This window comes from Myodes glareolus, chromosome 17 (genome assembly GCF_982192425.1).
Source record: "Myodes glareolus chromosome 17, mMyoGla1.1, whole genome shotgun sequence".
NCBI lineage: Eukaryota > Metazoa > Chordata > Mammalia > Rodentia > Cricetidae > Myodes > Myodes glareolus.
This window is the reverse complement of record NC_142042.1, coordinates 35,527,023-35,544,611: the sequence shown is the minus strand read 5'-3', so window position 1 is coordinate 35,544,611 and position 17,589 is coordinate 35,527,023. Positions and strand designations below refer to the sequence as shown.

The window sequence follows — 17,589 nt, the reverse complement described above, 5'->3', positions numbered from 1 at the left end:
TGCTGACAGCTCCCCAGCATCTGCTTGACAAAGACCCCCCTCGTTTACTCAAAAGTAGTGCTCGACCCAGCCCAATGAGCAGCCAGAGTCCTGAATACATCTCTGGGACTCAGATAAGATGAATCTGGAGTCCCAGCCTTCCATGACTGTGCCCAGTGGATCTGAAGCAAACAGACTACAAAGATAGAGCCAGGTCATGGCTGAGAGTATCTCATCTTCCATCTGGCTAGCTGTCACCAGGCAAGTGACTTCACAGTGGTAATAACAGGAGTTATGGAGAGAAGGTTCAGTGGGGGGTGGGAGATGTGATAACAGGTTATTAGGTGACACCAATTTTGGTGCAGGTGAGACACAGCCTGATAGTCTAAGTTAGAAAGAAAGCCAGGGGAAGTTGGAGAGATGGCTCAGAGGTTAAGAGCACTGACTGTTCTTTTAGAGGTTCTGAGTTCAATTCCCACTAACCACATGGTGGCTCACAACCATCTGTAATGACATCTGGTGCCCTCTTCGGACCTGCAGCATACCTGCAAACAGAATACTGTGTACATAATTAATAAATAAATCTAAAAAAAAAATTAAAAAAGAGCGGTGGTGGCACATGCCTTTAATCCCAGCACTCGGGAGGCTATAAGGGCCAGGCAAAGGTGATTTGACAAAATCATCTATGTAGAGTTTTGTTGTTGCTCAAGTCAGTACATTGCTGGTGGGGTATCTAGATGGATTCATCAGATGGGGAAGAGAGAACCCTATTCTGCCGCTGGCCAGCCTCCCGCTCCAGTGGTTGTCTGATTGTCTCTCTTTGTCTGCCAGTAAACACAGAAGAAGTTTACTTCCACTGGGAGGTATCCACCTATTCCAAGCTACTCCCCAGGTGTCCGAAAGGGATTAGAATCCATTGATGATCCATTGATCATTTCTTAACCTTTGTTTTTAAGGCCTCAAGCCAGGTGATCCAACCTAACCATTTGAGTGGTCATTTGTCTAAGACCTGGAAACTCAAGTTTGACTAGTTTTAAAGCTCAGACTCCTGATGGAGTCTGTGCTTCCAACTAAAGCATCCACACTTGGATTTCCGAATTCCATGTGTGTTTTTAAATGGCCCAATGGCAGCAGACTGCCCAGCTCCTGCTCTCTGGTCCCCCCTCCAGGAAGGACACTCACTAATTGCTCTTTCTTCTTGCAGCATCTTAACCAATATGTCTGACGTCCATCAAAACATGGGCTACTGTCCTCAGTTTGATGCAATTGATGACCTCCTCACAGGCCGAGAACATCTTTACCTCTATGCCAGGCTGCGGGGTGTGCCAGCAGAGGAAATTGAGAAGGTGAAAAACGGTTTGTTGTGACCACATGGGAGGTTGGCAAACTATATGCCTGGTTTATGAAGTACTATCATTTAGAGACAAGAAACTGGGTACACTATCCACCCATTCCAGCAAATAGTCATGTCTGTGTGCCAAATCCAGACCTAGAAGCTGGCTATAACACTGAATGAAATAGGAACACACAGCACATTCCTGCCCTGGAGTCTCTCTGATAGGGCACGAATGTGTCTTTTCACCCAGCAATCAACATTTTTGACATTTACCCTGAAGATTCATGTGTCAAAGTATAAAACACATAAACACTAAGTTATTCATTACACTTGCAATTGCAAAATATTGGATATCACCTAACTATTTAGGCATAGTTGGCTGGATACATAAGATACATGTGGCGGTCTTATGCAGCTACAGGAAAGGAATAAAGGAGGTCTCCATGGTCTGTTACAGACTCATTGCCAACATTATTTCTAATATTACCGTATGAGAAGAGGCCAAACATGAAGGTGAACAGGCAGGATGCTACTTTTATGAAAGAAAGCAGGAAAATAAAGAAGCAGATATGTGGCTGCTTAGTTTTACAAATAGGACAGAAGATGGTAAACCGGACAGCAGTGAATTTGGTGATAAGAGGACAGAGGAGTGAAAGCAAGCGGGGAGGAAATGATGCTTCTCCGAGGTTAATCCTTTGTGTAGTTTTGACTCATGTAGATGTGTCCATGTTCTACAGGTTTAAAACTAAGACAGAATTAATAAGAACAAGAAGGGGGCTAAATGTGAGAACAGAAAGAAAGCCTAACATTGAATAGAAATTGCTCAACATCCTTAGTCATCAGAGAAATGCAAATCAAAACAACTCTGAGATTCCATCTTACACCTGTAAGAATGGCCAAGATCAAAAACACTGATGACAACTTATGCTGGAGAGGATGTGGGGTAAAGAGAACACTCCTGAACTGCTGTTAGGAGTGCAAGCTGGTACAGCCCCTTTGGATATCAGTATGATGATTTCTCCGAAAATTAGGCAACAACCTCCTCACAACCCAGCAATACCACTTTTGGGTATATATCCAAAGGATGCTCAATCATACCACAAGGACATGTGTTCAACTATGTTCATAGCAGCATTATTTGTCATAGCCAGAACCTGAAAACAACCTAAATGTCCCTTGACCAAAGAATGGATAAAGAAGATGTGATACATTCACATAATGGAGTACTATACAGCAGAAAAAAATAATGACATCTTGAAATTTGCAGGCAAATGGATAGATCTAGAAAACATCATATTGAATGAGGTAACCCAGACCCAGAAAGACAAATATAATATATACTCAATCATAAGTGACTTTTAGACATAAAGCAAAGAAAAACAAGTCTACAATTCACAATCCTAGAGAACCTAGACAACAATGAGACTCTAAAAGAGACATACATGGATCTAATCTACATGGAATTAGAAAAAGGCAAGATCTCCTGAGTAAATTGCGAATGTGAGGATCATGGGAGAGGGAAAAGGGGAGTGGGGAGGGAGAGGAGAGGAGAAAAATATATAAATCAATAAAAACAATTAAAAATGTGAAAAAGAAAATAAATTAGATAGCATGTTAATTGGATGATGAAAATTAATGTCATGTAGAATGCTCCCAGATATGATACTCTAGCATCATACCTAGATCCAGCTTCACTTACGTAGACTCCTGGTGGACAATGTACAACCTGAATCTTATCATTAAAAAAAACATAAGATAAATTCTAAGGAAATAATATTCATTTTAAAAGAAGGTGAGAAGGAGGGACTACATATGTCTTCAATATCACATGTTACTGCTCACAGGAGGCTAACGCGACACAATGAGGGCTGTAAAGATGACCACATGGGTAGAGCCCTTGCGCAATTGAGAGGACCTGAGTTTGAACCCCCAGTAAGGTTCAATGTGGTGGAGCATGTCTGCAACCCCAGGGCTCCTACCAGCAAGATGAGAGACAGGAGACTCCTCAAAGCTCACGGGCCACCTAGCCTGGCATACATAGCGGTGAACAACAAAGAGACCCTGCCTCAACAAGGTGGGAGGGGGCGGGGGTCGTCTACTGTCTGCCACGTGTGTGCTGAGGCAAATAAGCACCTGCGATGGTGCACACCCACCCCACATACACACCCTGGGGGTGGCGTGGGTGCGGAGAGCTTGAAACTATATTTCCAAACAACAAGTTTAAAATGGCGCCTCTGGAAGAATAGGAAACAGATTAAGAAAATATTCAGTGAGTTGAGTTAGAAAGAAGCAAGTGCTGAGAGGAAAATTAAGCTGGGAACAATCGTTGGGATGAGGTTCATGCTTGTCAGTAGAGAGGCCAGCTCAGGCCAAAGCTCACAGCAAGTGATGTCTAAGTATAGGGTTGGAAGAGGAAAGTGAGCCAGAGAATGACCTATGAGGTGAGCTTGCCTCAGAGCACTTTCCCTGGTATTAGACGCACAAGAAGCTTATAGATGGGACTGTTTGGGGTTAGATCCAGTGGTTTGGGGGTACACTGTATTTTCAAAGAGACCTTAGAGCTTTTGGTGAGAAATGCAGACCTTGGAAGGCTGCAGGCTGTTTCTCAGGGGATTGCAGAATGGAGGAAGCCACACTGGTGAAGCCAAAGATCAAGACTAGAAAAGTGGCCTTCTCTCCTTGAAACATACATGCACACCATCCAGCAGGTGGCCCTGCTGCCGCAGATCTGGGGCTGGCAGGCTGAGCTCTGAGAACACAGCTTTGCCCTGTGCTGGTGCTTGGGACATCCGCTTGTCCATCATCTGCCGGCTGAAATTTCTTTCCCTTTTCCTAGGTTGCCAACTGGGGTATCCAGAGCCTGGGTTTGTCTCTCTACGCCGACCGCCTGGTAGGCACCTACAGTGGAGGCAATAAGCGGAAACTTTCCACGGCCATAGCACTCATTGGCTGCCCGCCCCTGCTGCTGCTGGTGAGGGCATCGTACCCTGAAGAGTTGAAGCGTTGCTGCACGTTCTGGGTTGGAAGAATTAGCTCAGGGCTTGCGGCTTTAGAAAAGACAACAGTTAGCTTTGGTCTGACTTGCTCACGTATTAGCCCTTTGGAGCAAATTAGCCCAGTGTTTGGTCACAGCGCAGTTTGGCCTTCAGTGCCCAGGAAGGCTCTTGAGGGTCAGCAGCTAAGAATGGGAAAGCTCCATCAGCTCCAGGGAGTGTTGATATCTGGTTAGAAATCAGGGTGAGAAGGGCTGTGTGGGCAGGAGCATTAACCTGAGTCAGGGGCTCCGGTGACCCTTGCATGAATTATGAGTCGACCTGAGTCCTTGAGTCCATGTAGTCTGAGTTTTAAGAGGACACAGGACATAGAAAAGATTGGAATAGTTACCTGGGCTATCTCCCTCCCCTGACCCCTTCTAATTCTATTGTCTGTCTGTCTGTCTGTCTCTCTCTCTCTCTCTCCTTCTCCCTTCCTTCCTTTCTTTCCTTCCTACCTTCCCTCTTCCTCCTTTTACTCCTCCCCTCCTCCTCCTCTTCCTCCTCTTCCTCTTCCTCCTCCTTCTTCTTCTTTCCTCCTCCTCCTCCTCCTACTCCTCCTCTTTCTCTTCCTCCTCTTCTTTCACTTCCTCCTCCTCTTCCTCCTCCTCCTTCTTCATCATCATCATCATCATCATCATCATCATCATCATCATCATCATCATTATACAATTTCTTTATTCCTGTGGTCTTAACTATAATTTACTCACAGCTGACATAGATCTATAGGTATACACCGTGTCTCTGTACTCTTCCAATTTCCATCCTGCCTTTATGTCCTACAGCTCATGGCTCTGTCTTTCCTTCTTGCTAGGAAGTGATTATACACATGTTTGTTAACCCAGGAAGGATGCAGCAATGGAGAAAGACCAGCTCTGAGTCCGTATCTCCCTGTTTTCTCTCCTACTCTCCAGGATGAGCCCACGACAGGGATGGATCCCCAGGCACGCCGCATGCTGTGGAATACCATTGTCAGCATAATCAGAGAAGGGAGAGCTGTGGTTCTCACCTCCCACAGGCAAGAGATCCCCAGGGAGGTGGAGGGAGCAGGAGCATCCCCTACCTTCGTTCTCACTTCCTCTCTCCTGTTCGACAGCATGGAAGAGTGTGAAGCCCTGTGCACGCGGCTGGCCATCATGGTGAAGGGCACCTTTCAATGTCTGGGCACCATTCAACACCTCAAGTACAAGTAAGCAGATGGAGGGGCATGCCTTTCACTACATTCTGTGGGTTCAACCAGGCCTTGAGTTCATCATGGACATTTGGTACAATTGCCTCTTCATCCCACAGGTATTGGCCAACGATGGCTGGGCCAGACTCTCTAGGCAGATAGAAAGCTGATGAGATGTTCTATACTGGACTATAGAAGTTCATAGGAGTCTCTGGATGGGAGAGTTCTTACTGGGCCATTTACTGGGGCAGAGCCTCGCTGGAAGGCAGGAAGGTCACTGTCACTGATCTAGTCTCAACCCCATTTCCCTACAGATCCAGGACCCACAACCTTTTTTTATGAGAGCCCACAACCAATGCAGAAATGATTAAGAGACCAAACAGTTTAGGCAGAGGCAGGTGGATCTCTGTGAGTTCAAGGTCAGACTAAACTACCACCTTGTGAGTTCCAGGACAGCCAGGGCTACACAGAGAAACCTTGTCTCAAAAACAAACAAACAAGAGACCCAACAGCTTGAGAACCAATTTTCTTTTCTAGAATATTGTATCTGGTTGTTTAAAAACAAATGACTATATGCTGTTGTATGACAAACTAATACCAGTAATCTTGAGCAAGATGATCTTGTATCCATGAGCTTACAGATGGTTAAAGATAATTCCTTGTTATTTATAGCTTGTGGGATAAAGCTAAGAATTCATTAAAATGAGATTATTGTAACATTGCTATCTTTCCTTGAATCCTGATATGCCTGGGAAAGAGCTGATTTATAGTTCTCACTCATGTATTTCACATGCTTATTAAGAGCCCAGGATATAAGCTATGAAGCCAGCCAGTGAAAGGGACAGAGAACCTAGCTTATCCGAGATCCAAATCTTGGGGAGCTCATGGAAGCATGTTGCATGGCAAGCATCACCCTTTACATCTGTCAAAGTGGGATGGTCCAATATGTAAGGTGCATTTGACAAATGGGCACTTGGCCCTGACTTCTTCAGTAGTCAGCGTGTGGAGATACATAGCCAGCTATGAGGTAGCCACCATGTGGAGACTACATAGCCAGCTATGAGGTAGCCACCATGTGGAGACTACATAGCCAGCTATGAGGTAGCCACCATGTGGAGACTACATAGCCAGCTATGAGGTAGCCACCATGTGGAGACTACATAGCCAGCTATGAGGTAGCCACCATGTGGAGACTACATAGCCAGCTATGAGGTAGCCACCATGTGGAGACTACGTAGGTAACTATGAGGATATCATCCCGTGAGGTCACCAGACCCCTGTCACCAATGCCCCATGTCCAAATGCTAAAGGACATCCCACACACACTTTCCCTCTCATTCCTCAATCTCCTCATGATAGTGGAGACAACGGGGAGAGTGCTCTCATGTGGAGAGATGGTTGATTTCCTGATACTGGAAGACTGATAGCATCTGACGGCAGAGACAGCCCTGGTTCATAGCGGAAGTCTGACAGTGACTTGAAGTGACACGAGGTCATCACAGTCACCAGCCTAGGACGCATACTCTTTCTGGTGGACCATCTTGACCCACACAGGGTGACCAGCAGACCTATAAGGAGAAGGGAGAAGCAGCACTGTAGCAGAATACCTGAGAACAACCCACACCAAAGAGCAAAGGCTGGCCAGCTCCACGGTTGTGCGCCTGGGGCAGACTATCGTGGTGGTGGTGGTGGTGGTGGTGGTGGTGGTGGTGGTGGTGGTGGTGGTAATATGTGCCAGAGATCCGGCGTACCTCAGTAGATTCCAGTGGGGGGGGATGGGGGTGAGGCGGAGGAAGGGAGAACCTTTTTCAACCACGGGTCCCCATGATCCTCTTCCTCCAACTAGGCCCCACCTCTAATGAAATCATCCACGGATGGAGTGAGAGCCCCTCCTGATCATATCACCCCTAAGGTCCCACCTCTATTCAGTGTTGCATTGAGGACCAAGCCTTTAATACAGGAGTCTTCAGGAGATATAGCCAAACCACAGCAATGCTCCACTTCCTTCAGGAACTTTCCTTGGGGAGTAGAGTCTTCCTAAGCAACTGCCTCTCCCTGGCAAGTCTTATACAAGTCATTCAGTCTTCCCCACATCTGAGTGATCCAGCCATGTCCTTTTGGGGTGGGGCTGGGATCTCTACAAGGAGCTATAACCACCTTGAACTTCAGCAAATATGTCTATCCGACTTTGCCACATGGATATTTAGACCTCCAGAAACATGCCAAACATATTTTTCGCTCCCAGTTTTAAATGTGTGTGGAAAGTCAAGGCTGTGGGCATTGAATCCCCGTTATGCCTGATGAGAGTACTCTTTGGGGATTGATTGTCTTAGCTCTGACAGTACTGTACACTGTGTGCACCTGCCAGGTTTGGAGATGGCTACATTGTCACAATGAAAATTAAATCCCCAAAGGACGACTTGCTTCCCGATTTGAATCCCGTCGAGCAGTTCTTCCAGGGCAACTTCCCAGGCAGCGTGCAGAGGGAGAGACACCACAGCATGCTCCAGTTCCAGGTCTCCTCCTCTTCCCTGGCCAGGATCTTCCAGCTGCTCCTGTCGCACAAGGACAGCCTCCTCATTGAGGAGTACTCCGTCACTCAGACCACGCTGGATCAGGCAAGTCCACCCAGGGGACTGGATGTCAGGAGGTTATGCACACTGCCCTCCAATGCCTGACATGAGTAATGTGTGTCATGGGGACAGACGGGGTGTCTTCAGTTCTAACACACTGTTGGTCTCTGTCCCTTAGAGTCAAATCTGGCATCTCAGAGATGGTTTTCTAATGATATTCTAGTCAACCACAAACTTCATTGACTATTTTTACTTCGTTCTTTTCTTACGAGTTATTTTATCCTTGCTGGTGAATGGTTGTGGCTGATTTTTTCCCTTCTTTTCAGATCAATTATTTCGTGTATAATTAACAAGAACAAAACAGACATATTTAATTGTATGGCTCGATGAGTCTTTATGGATATTTATTCTTTATGTAGGTGTTTATTGATTATGAATGTGATGTTCGCGTGTGTGTGTGTGTATTTGCATGTTTGCAGATACACACAAACATGTGTGACTATGCATGTGGAGGCTGATATCAGAATCTTTCTTGATTTCTCTTCCTTCCTATTCTTCAAGGCAGGGTCTCTCAATCAAACCCAGAGCTTTCCAATAATCTGACTACTCTTGCAAGCCAGTGTGCTCCGGGGATCTCCTGTGTCCACCTTCCAAGGCTGGATCTGTAGTGGACCACATGTACCAGGCATTTATGTGGGTGCTGAGGATCTGAACTCTGGTCTTCACACTTGCGCAATGAGCATTTTAAATATGTTCATGGCCGAGCCGTCTCCTCAGCCCATCTTTACTCTTCCCATCATGTGTCCCTGAAATGCTTTCTACCAAGCTCTACATGTCCACTCTTCTCTCCCCTTGGAAGTGCCTGGCAAGCGCCCTCTAACTTTACTTTGAGGGTCTGTTATATGTAACCCAGGACTGCGTACTTCCAAATGCTGGGATGACAGCCTTGTGCCACCGTGTCTGGAGCCTTCTACTATCTTTCTATAAAATTGTTGATATCCATCTATCTCTATTGATTAACCAATCACTAGGTGGATAGATAGATGATTGTTGTAGAATATTATTTTAAGATGTGTTACATTTGTCTATGCTATGGAACATTTGTTTAATGGTGCAAAGACAGGCTGTATTCTTTTATGTTACATCTGTGAAGCTGTCTGAAACACCTGATTGGTCTAATAAAGAGAGGAACGACCAATAACTAATCAGGAGAAAGCATAGGCGGGGCTGGCGGGCAGAGAGAATAAATAGGAGGAGAAATCTGGGAAGAGAAAAGATCAAGGAGTGAGAAAGAGGAGGAGAGGAAGGCTCGAGGGGCCAAGCACCCAGCTACATAGCAAGCCATGGAGTAAGAAGTAAAGAATGGTATACAGAAATAGAGAAAGATAAAATCCCAGAGGCAAAAAGTAGACAGAATGGCTAGAAATAAGTCAAGCTGAGGCCAGGCATTCATAAGTAATAATAAGCCTCCATGTGATTATCTGGGAACTGGGTGGCAGACCCCCCCCAAAAGAGTTTTAAAAAACCAACTATAGATGGTATATATAGGTAGGTAGGTAGATAGATAGATAGATAGATAGATAGATAGATAGATAGATAGATAGATAGATAGATAGAGATACACACACATTCCTAAATCTATAAATGACCTGAGCAGTCCTTAGATGTCTGCGTTCTTAGGGCAGGGCCAGGCCTCTGGAGCTCCCCCACCGTCCGCACCAGCATGTCTACTGCTGGTGTCCTTGTTTGGATACTTCTGCTTCCTATGACACCTACTACTCTAGGTACTTCATTTAAGTGTAACCAAATAGCACTTGTCATTTTGTTACTGGCCTAGTGTCCCCAAAGGACACTATATCGTGTGTCAGAATTGCCTTCCCTTTTAAGACTGAGTAATATCCAATTATTCCTGTATTTTACTCATCTACCCATTCATTCATCCGTGAACTTTTGAGATTTTCTTGGGTTGTTGGGAGTTGTTTTTTTTAATTATTATTATTTCAATTTCCTGTTTTTAATAAACACCCTTAAGAGCCATTTGGTAAAGCAGTGAAATCAGACGAGCGTCTACCTCTAGACAAGCTCACTCACCTGCTTATCGGCCCTTTCTCGCCACCCTTAGGTAGATGACAGCCACAGTGGACTCCTTCCACAGGAACTGTGGCCACACTGCTGAACTCCTTCCGCAGGAACTGTGGCCACACTGCATGTGGAACAAAGTTGCCTTTGCTTGCTTTCTGTTTTTTTAAAAGATTTATTTATTTATTATGTATACAACATTCTGCTTCCATGTATACCCACACACCAGATCTCATTACAGATGGTTGTGAGCCATCATGTGGTTGCTGGGAATAGAACTCATGACCTCTGGAAGAGCAGTCAGTGCTCTTAACCTCTGAGCCATCTCTCCAGCCCTTGCTTTCTGTTTTTAGAGAGCCCAGACTCTGCCAGCTGCCGTAGTAATCCCAATTTCTCACGTCCACGGCCCTTGGAATCCTCCAGCAAGAACTCCCTTGGCTCAGGAGTCTAAGCCTGGTCGAGGGCACTGCTGTGTGGGCTTGCAGCAAGCTAGAGAAGGAAACAAACCCTACCTGCAGGGCTGCGTTAACTGTGGGAAACAGAGCAAAGCAGGAAGACAATATAGAGTCCCATCTTTCTGGAAACAACCATGTTCTCTTCCCTTGCCTGCAGGTATTTGTGAACTTTGCTAAACAGCAGACTGAGACCTATGACCTCCCTCTGCACCCGCGAGCTGCTGGAGCCAGCTGGCAAGCCAAGGTACTTCCCCTGCCCTTTCCTAGTCACTGCTTAGACAGGGCCTCAGCACAGGGGCCTCACTGACCCACTGGGCTTGAGGGCCCCGAGGTTCAGATGAGGCTCTGCGGAATGCCCCCAAGCCATATCTCCACCGTCCCTATTGTACCTGCCGCCCTCCTGGCTTGATCCCAGCGGCTCTCCTGGGATCTCAGCTGGGGACTCCACCCAGGAGCCGAGTGGCTCCCTTCTGTAATCGGAAAACCATTTGGACGGTGTGGGTGAATCACATGTTAAAGGCATTTATTCATGAGTGAGCATGTGTCTGTGTCCAGCTCCAGTTGTCAGGTTTGAGGTGCATGCCTTCACCCAGTGATGCCACCTCACAGGCCCGAGGGTTATGTTGAAAGGAACTTTCCTGAACGTTCTTGCTAGCAGCACAGCAAACACAAATCTCCAAACTTCAAGCTTTAGGAATAAACAAGGAAAGAGAGACTACTGAAATATCTTCATCATTGGGGTCTTGACAACAGTTCCTGGTCACACCTTTGATCTTAAAGAGATGGGGACTAGCGACTAGCTGGCACTCGTTTTCAATGGTAGACATGTCTGGTTAGAATGCGCTTGGACCAGTTTGGGGAGGATTTTTTCATGGAAGTATCAAGATAGTGAAGGAAGAAATGATAGAAAATGATAGAAAGAGCAAGTTCTGGGCCAAGATATGCCTGGGGTGGACTTCCAGTCCTGCCCTAGCACAGCGCCTGGGTCAGGAGTACACCCACCACTCCTGGTTTCCCAGGAGGACAGAAATCTGGAGAAAGGAGTGAGCTCCATGCCAGCAGCCAGATGGCTTAAGCCCGAGACTTTACAAGGACAAGGAACCCCGCCATTCTGTTCTGGACCATTGGACAGCAAATCAAACCAACTCAAAGTATTTCTAACAAAATAAAAAACCCCAAACCAAACAAACGAAAAACACGTGAAAAGCCTTATTTTCCATAGACTTCTCATTCCTCTCAAAAAATCTCTTGATTGCAATAAAAGTCAAACACAGCTGACGAGCAGGCAGGGCATGTCTTTCCCAGGTCGTACTTGGAATGAAGACTTCTCCACCCCATGGCTACTTGGCAAGGTTGACTTTGTCTCCCCATCTGTCACCCTTCAGAGGGCCCAGAATGCCCAAGTAAAGGTGCCTGTCCAGGGCAACTTCCTTTTACCAATCTAACTACTGTCTCTCGGTTTTAGATCTCGCAGTTGCTGTTGATATAGGCTGAAAATATTCTTTGAGAATCATTTACAGTCACGAGTCCCTGTTATAACAGAGAACATATAGTTAGCAAAATTATTTCTAAGAACTACCTGTGGCCCCTTCTACATACCACAACATACTCCTTATTTTACTGATTTGTTTGTTTGTTGACTGGATCTCACTGTGTGGTCCGGGCTGGCTCCAAAGCCATGGTCTTCCTGACTCAGCCTCCCAAGTGCTGGAATTGCAAGAGTGTGCTGCCATTGCCAGTGACACAGTCCCTCACACAGGGCTAACACCAGCTACATTAGGACCAGGCCAGGGTGCTCATGGTCTACGATTTGGACTGGTTAAGATCATGGTACTATTGTGTTTGTCACTTGAACCTACTGTAACACGTTGGCTACATTATTATTTTTGTAATAAATGTTTTATTCAAAAATCTAACTCTGACCTATGACATACCATCCTCAATAAAAGTTTATAGAAATTCTTTATATGGTATTATATATAAATCTGTCATAAAACATATAGTAATTGAGTTCTTATCTACATTTTACTGGTATCATCTCGGGACCTGTTCTCATCCCTACATCTCATTGTCTACTTTTTTGTTTTGTTTTGTTTTGTTTTTTTTTGCTTTTTTTAGGGTTTTTTTTTTTGGTTTTTTGAGACAAGGTTTTGCTGTAGTTTTAGCATTGTCTACTTCTTAAGAGATCTGTATTTAAACCAGATAATTGGACAAGGCAAATTTACATAGACTGGGAAGGCCTACCCCCAACCCTCTCCATCCCCTGCACCCCCACCTCCCACCCCTACCCCACAGCTGGTATTGGGTCATGAAGACAGCCTACATTTGTGATTAGAGAGTATACACCTTTAGCTGGAAAGATTGAGTTAGAAAAATGTCTGTTTCTCTAGGACCCTGAATTTAGTACACAAGTTTGATCAGGATGCATTACCATGAACTCCATTGGAATCTCTCTCACCTGAGATAGATCCCAGTCAAAGGATCTTTCTTGCCAGGAGCCATGTCTGTATGAACTGGACAAAGAGAAGTCTAGACTCAGGGCTGAGCTTAAATGATAGCTTCTTAGCTTTTAAGTCAGCAAGGTGATGGCGACTTTCTTGGGTTCAAACAAAAATGCCCAGGGTTTGCTGGAGAGATGGCTCAGAGGTTAAGAGCACTGATCGCTCTTCCAGAAGGCCAGAGTTCAATTGCCAGCACCCACATCAGGGAGTTCACAACTGTCTATAACTTAAATTCCAGTGGATCTAAATCCCTCACACGGACATACATGTAAGCCAAATACTAATGGATATAAAATAAAAATAAATTATTTTAAAAAAAACACGCCTAGGGTTGGGAATTTAGCTCAATGGTAGAAGTCCCTGTTCTATACTATAAGGATCTAGGTTTGGACCCCAGCATGGGAGCAGGGAACGTAGCAAAACAACCACTAGAAAGAACACCTAGGGAAAGTTTATGTAAGTCTCTATAAGAAATGTGTGGACCTTAGAGTGCATCTGGTCTGCTCACTCCACTACCTTAGGGCAGCCCAGAACCTAAGCCGTCAAATAGATGCCTTCCTAGTCTCTACAGCTGAGTTTCCTCTAGAGACTGCCAGGGATGCACCTTGAAACCTAAAACTCTGTTGCTCCAGAAAGCCAGGATGAGAAGTGTCCCACTGACCTTCCTCAGGCTGATTCCTCTTACATTGTTTGTTTTCTATAGCTTGAAACGCAGGAGCCTTTGCCCACGGGAATAACTGAACAACTGGCTAACGAAAACAGCCCAAAGACAGCGGAAGGCAGACACACAAGACGCCCACAGTAAACTCAAGGAACCCAAAACTCACCGACTCAGCGAAATCCTTGCTGGCAAAACTGACCTCCCGGAAGGCAGTCACCTTTTCATCCAGACCATCAAAGTAGTCCCCTGCCCAGTGGCTTTGTTTAGGGCCACTTTCGCTCTGAGGGGCTCTCCTTTGTGGGGTGGGAGGAGGGTGGGCGTGTGGGGGTGATGGGAAGGAGGAATAAACTGTGCTCTCCTCGTGAACTACTCGTTAATCGTTCCCTAAACCCCGACTTCACCAGTGTTCAGTATATGTTATAGTTTCAGACTTTCTCAGAGGGTAAGTGTATCTCAACCGCTGTGAGCTCCAAGAGAGTCAGTGACACAGCCACACTCGTCGTGGCAAAATCTTGCAACACTGGAGTGGAAGTGAAAGGGCTCAATGTAATTGTTAGGAAATTTCTCCCTGCCGATGCAAAAATCCCAATCAAGCCAAATTAAGAAATATCTAGGTTTAATGGGATTCCTGTACTCTTGGTTGGCCCCAGGAGGAACCAGAAGGCAGCAAACTCTACCACAGAAGAGGGGTGCGAAGAGACCAAGAGAGACCACGTGGTGACCTTCTGGGGGAAGCAATTTAAGTCTACTGGGGGCGTGGTCAAGTGGTGCGGGAGAATTGTCTGTATTCTGTCAATCATATTTTAATAAAACACTGATTGGCCAGGCAGGCAGTATAGGCAGGAAAGCCAGACAGGAAGAGGGGTGGAGCAAAGAGACTGAGAGTATTCTGGGAAGCAGGAAACTTCCTCAGCCATTCCTGCGCAGACCACTGAAGAGGCAGCATGTAACTTGCCCAGCTGAGAAAGGTACGGAGCCATTATGGCTAACATAGATGAGAATAATGGGTTAATATAAGTTATAAGAGTTAACAAGAAGCCTGACCTAATGGGCCAATCAGTTTATAACCTTATGGAGTCCTGTGTGTAATTTCTCTTTGGGATTTGCCAGCTGTTGGGTACTGGGCAGGACAGATACCCCAACAAGCCAGCCCCACATACTACAGATGGCGCCCACGTGGATAACTGCATCCACAGAAAGCCTGAGAAAGTTTGGGAAAGAATGGAGTAAAGCATGTTTTCTTGGTGGCAGTAATTTCTCGGGTCTGCTCTGCTTGCTAGAGGCAAGCAAGGTTTTCATCTAAGAGAGGCTTCCTGACTCAGCTTTAGCTGCAAAACTTTGTGGCTCTTTTAAGAGGTCCTGCCACGAAACACTTAAACGTTGATGAAAAGCTGAACGCACGCTTTTCAGTTTTCAGCCATAGCAGGAAAAAAGCTGTGCTGCTTTAAAATGCCGGCTTTCTGGGCCGTCCTGCCAGGGCAAACTCTGACTCTTTCAGGCCGGCATTCTGACTGAGAATGGTCTGTGAGCAGAATGCTGCAGCTTGCTTGATGACAAGGACCTTGAAACACCATAGAGTTGTGGCAGTGAACACAGCTCTGGCTGGTACCTCTACCATGAGTCTGGAAAGCTAAGAAATGGACTGGGTCTAGCCATCAAAGCCATGGTTTTAGACTCATGTGGTCAGAAAAAGAGATATACAGTAAAAAAAGAGTCAAAGAGGAAGGAAAACCTCTAAATGGTTTACTATGAATTAAAAATATATGTAGGCTAGAAGTTAAAGTTCTTAAAGTAAAAAGAAAGAAAGAGAGTTGTTGGGTGTGGTAGAACACACCTTTGATCCCAATGCCTGGGAGGCAGAGGTACCTTGACCTCTGAGACTTTAAGGGACAGAGGTAGTTGACCTCTATGACTTCAAGGTGTGGTAGCACACACCTTTAATCCCAATGCCTGGGAGGCAGAGACAGACAGATCTCTGAGTTCAAGGTGTGGTAGCACACACCTTTAATCCTAGCACTGGGGAAGCAGAGACATGTGGATCTCTGTGAGTTCAAGGTATGGTAGCAAACACCAATGAGCCCAGTACTGGGGAGGCAGAGACAGAAGGATCTCTGTGAGTTCAAGGACAGCCTGGTCTACAGAGTTATTCCAGGACAAAGATATACAGCGAACCTGTATCTAAAATTAAAGTAAAAATAAAAGAAATAGAGGTTAAAGTAAAGCCACATAAAGATGGAAAATACACAGAGAATCTTGATACTGTATGCTATTATGCTCTCTTTGAATTGTTTGAATGCTGAGGAAGGAGCAACAGCTGCTAAAGGACTGTTGTTTATAAATGCTGCTGAACTAACCCAAGATAGGTATTTTGAAAATACCTTGGCTTCAAAATTGAAGTCAAAAGGTATGCTACTTTGGAGAAGAGATTCTGCTTTTGTTTCCACATAAAATGAGAGGCTCTGGATTTATTCAGAGTTAAGAAAAATCCAGTTTGAACAAGGGAGGCCACCTGAAAAATCTCCGACAGGAATAAATGGCCCAGATGTCTGAGTTCTACGTCGATAACAGATTCAAGACTGTCGCCTGAGATGATCGAGACTCACAGGATGCTCCAGACAGGACTTGATTATAACCCTAAATTTTCTTTAGGTCCCCATAAGATTATCAGCGCCCCCAACCAGCAGGAAGTAGCCTGAAATACTATGCCCACATTCCCAACAAATGGACTATGGGTATTTTTCTTTGTTTAAAAAAAAAAAGAGGGAAATGGTGCGGGAGAATTGTCTGTATTCTGTCAATCATATTTTAATAAAACACTGATTGGCCAGGCAGGCAGTATAGGCAGGAAAGCCAGACAGGAAGAGGGGTGGAGCAAAGAGACTGAGAGTATTCTGGGAAGCAGGAAACTTCCTCAGCCACTCCTGCGCAGACCACTGAAGAGGCAGCATGTAACTTGCCCAGCTGAGAAAGGTACGGAGCCATTATGGCTAACATAGATGAGAATAATGGGTTAATATAAGTTATAAGAGTTAACAAGAAGCCTGACCTAATGGGCCAATCAGTTTATAACCTTATGGAGTCCTGTGTGTAATTTCTCTTTGGGATTTGCCAGCTGTTGGGTACTGGGCAGGACAGATACCCCAACAAGCCAGCCCCACATACTACAGTCAAGATTTTGGTGGGCTCATCTTGACACTCCTCCGGGGAGGGGGTCAAGGTTTGGCAGACTCAGGGCCGGGATTTGGGATTTACAGTAATGTCACGTCCAAAGTCTTCACAGGGTTTAAGAAAAACACCCACTGTGTAGCGCAAGTGTGCACCCACTGATATTCTCCGAATGTTTGTCTTTTTTTTTTTTTTTGGATCAGCATATCTGAGTGCCTCCTCATCAGGTACAATTAGGACAGAGCACAAAGGGACGTTAATGAGCAGGGCCGAATCTTGGGTTATTAGACCTCCCATGTGAAAGATTCGGCGCTAGTGAAAGCTTTGCAGGTCCCGTGGCGTGTGGGTGAGTAGGTAGGGGACAGAGAAATACGCCATGCAGACTGAGTGCGAAGTTCTATTAAAAGGGAGCTTAGAGGGGAGGAAGGGAAAGAGAGAGCGAGAGACAGAGAGAGAGCGGAGCAAGAAAGAGAAGAAAAGGGTAGGTGGAGCTTCTCTTAAAGGGATCTTTGCATTTAGGACCCTAGGCTGGCCAGGGCACTGCCTGGGCACATCCTGTCAGATGACAGAGCAGGCCTGCATAATCCTATCAACATGTCCTGGTAAAGAAGACTTTATAAGATACTGGGTCTCCTCT

At 45.6% G+C, this 17,589-nt stretch overlaps 1 protein-coding gene across 1 annotated transcript in view; it reads left to right on the top strand.

The window, feature by feature from the left end:
* The window catches only part of Abca4 (ATP binding cassette subfamily A member 4), a 129,250-nt gene extending 115,173 nt beyond the window's left edge, over positions 1 to 14,077 (top strand). The window contains exons 50-56 of the mRNA XM_048456647.3: positions 1,184 to 1,325; positions 4,152 to 4,286; positions 5,262 to 5,365; positions 5,444 to 5,536; positions 7,887 to 8,136; positions 10,783 to 10,869; positions 13,830 to 14,077. Coding sequence (XP_048312604.3) covers positions 1,184 to 1,325; positions 4,152 to 4,286; positions 5,262 to 5,365; positions 5,444 to 5,536; positions 7,887 to 8,136; positions 10,783 to 10,869; positions 13,830 to 13,931 — 913 coding nt within the window. The 3' untranslated portion in view covers positions 13,932 to 14,077. The remainder of the gene's footprint in view (positions 1 to 1,183; positions 1,326 to 4,151; positions 4,287 to 5,261; positions 5,366 to 5,443; positions 5,537 to 7,886; positions 8,137 to 10,782; positions 10,870 to 13,829) is intronic.
* The last annotated feature ends 3,512 nt before the right edge of the window (positions 14,078 to 17,589 follow it).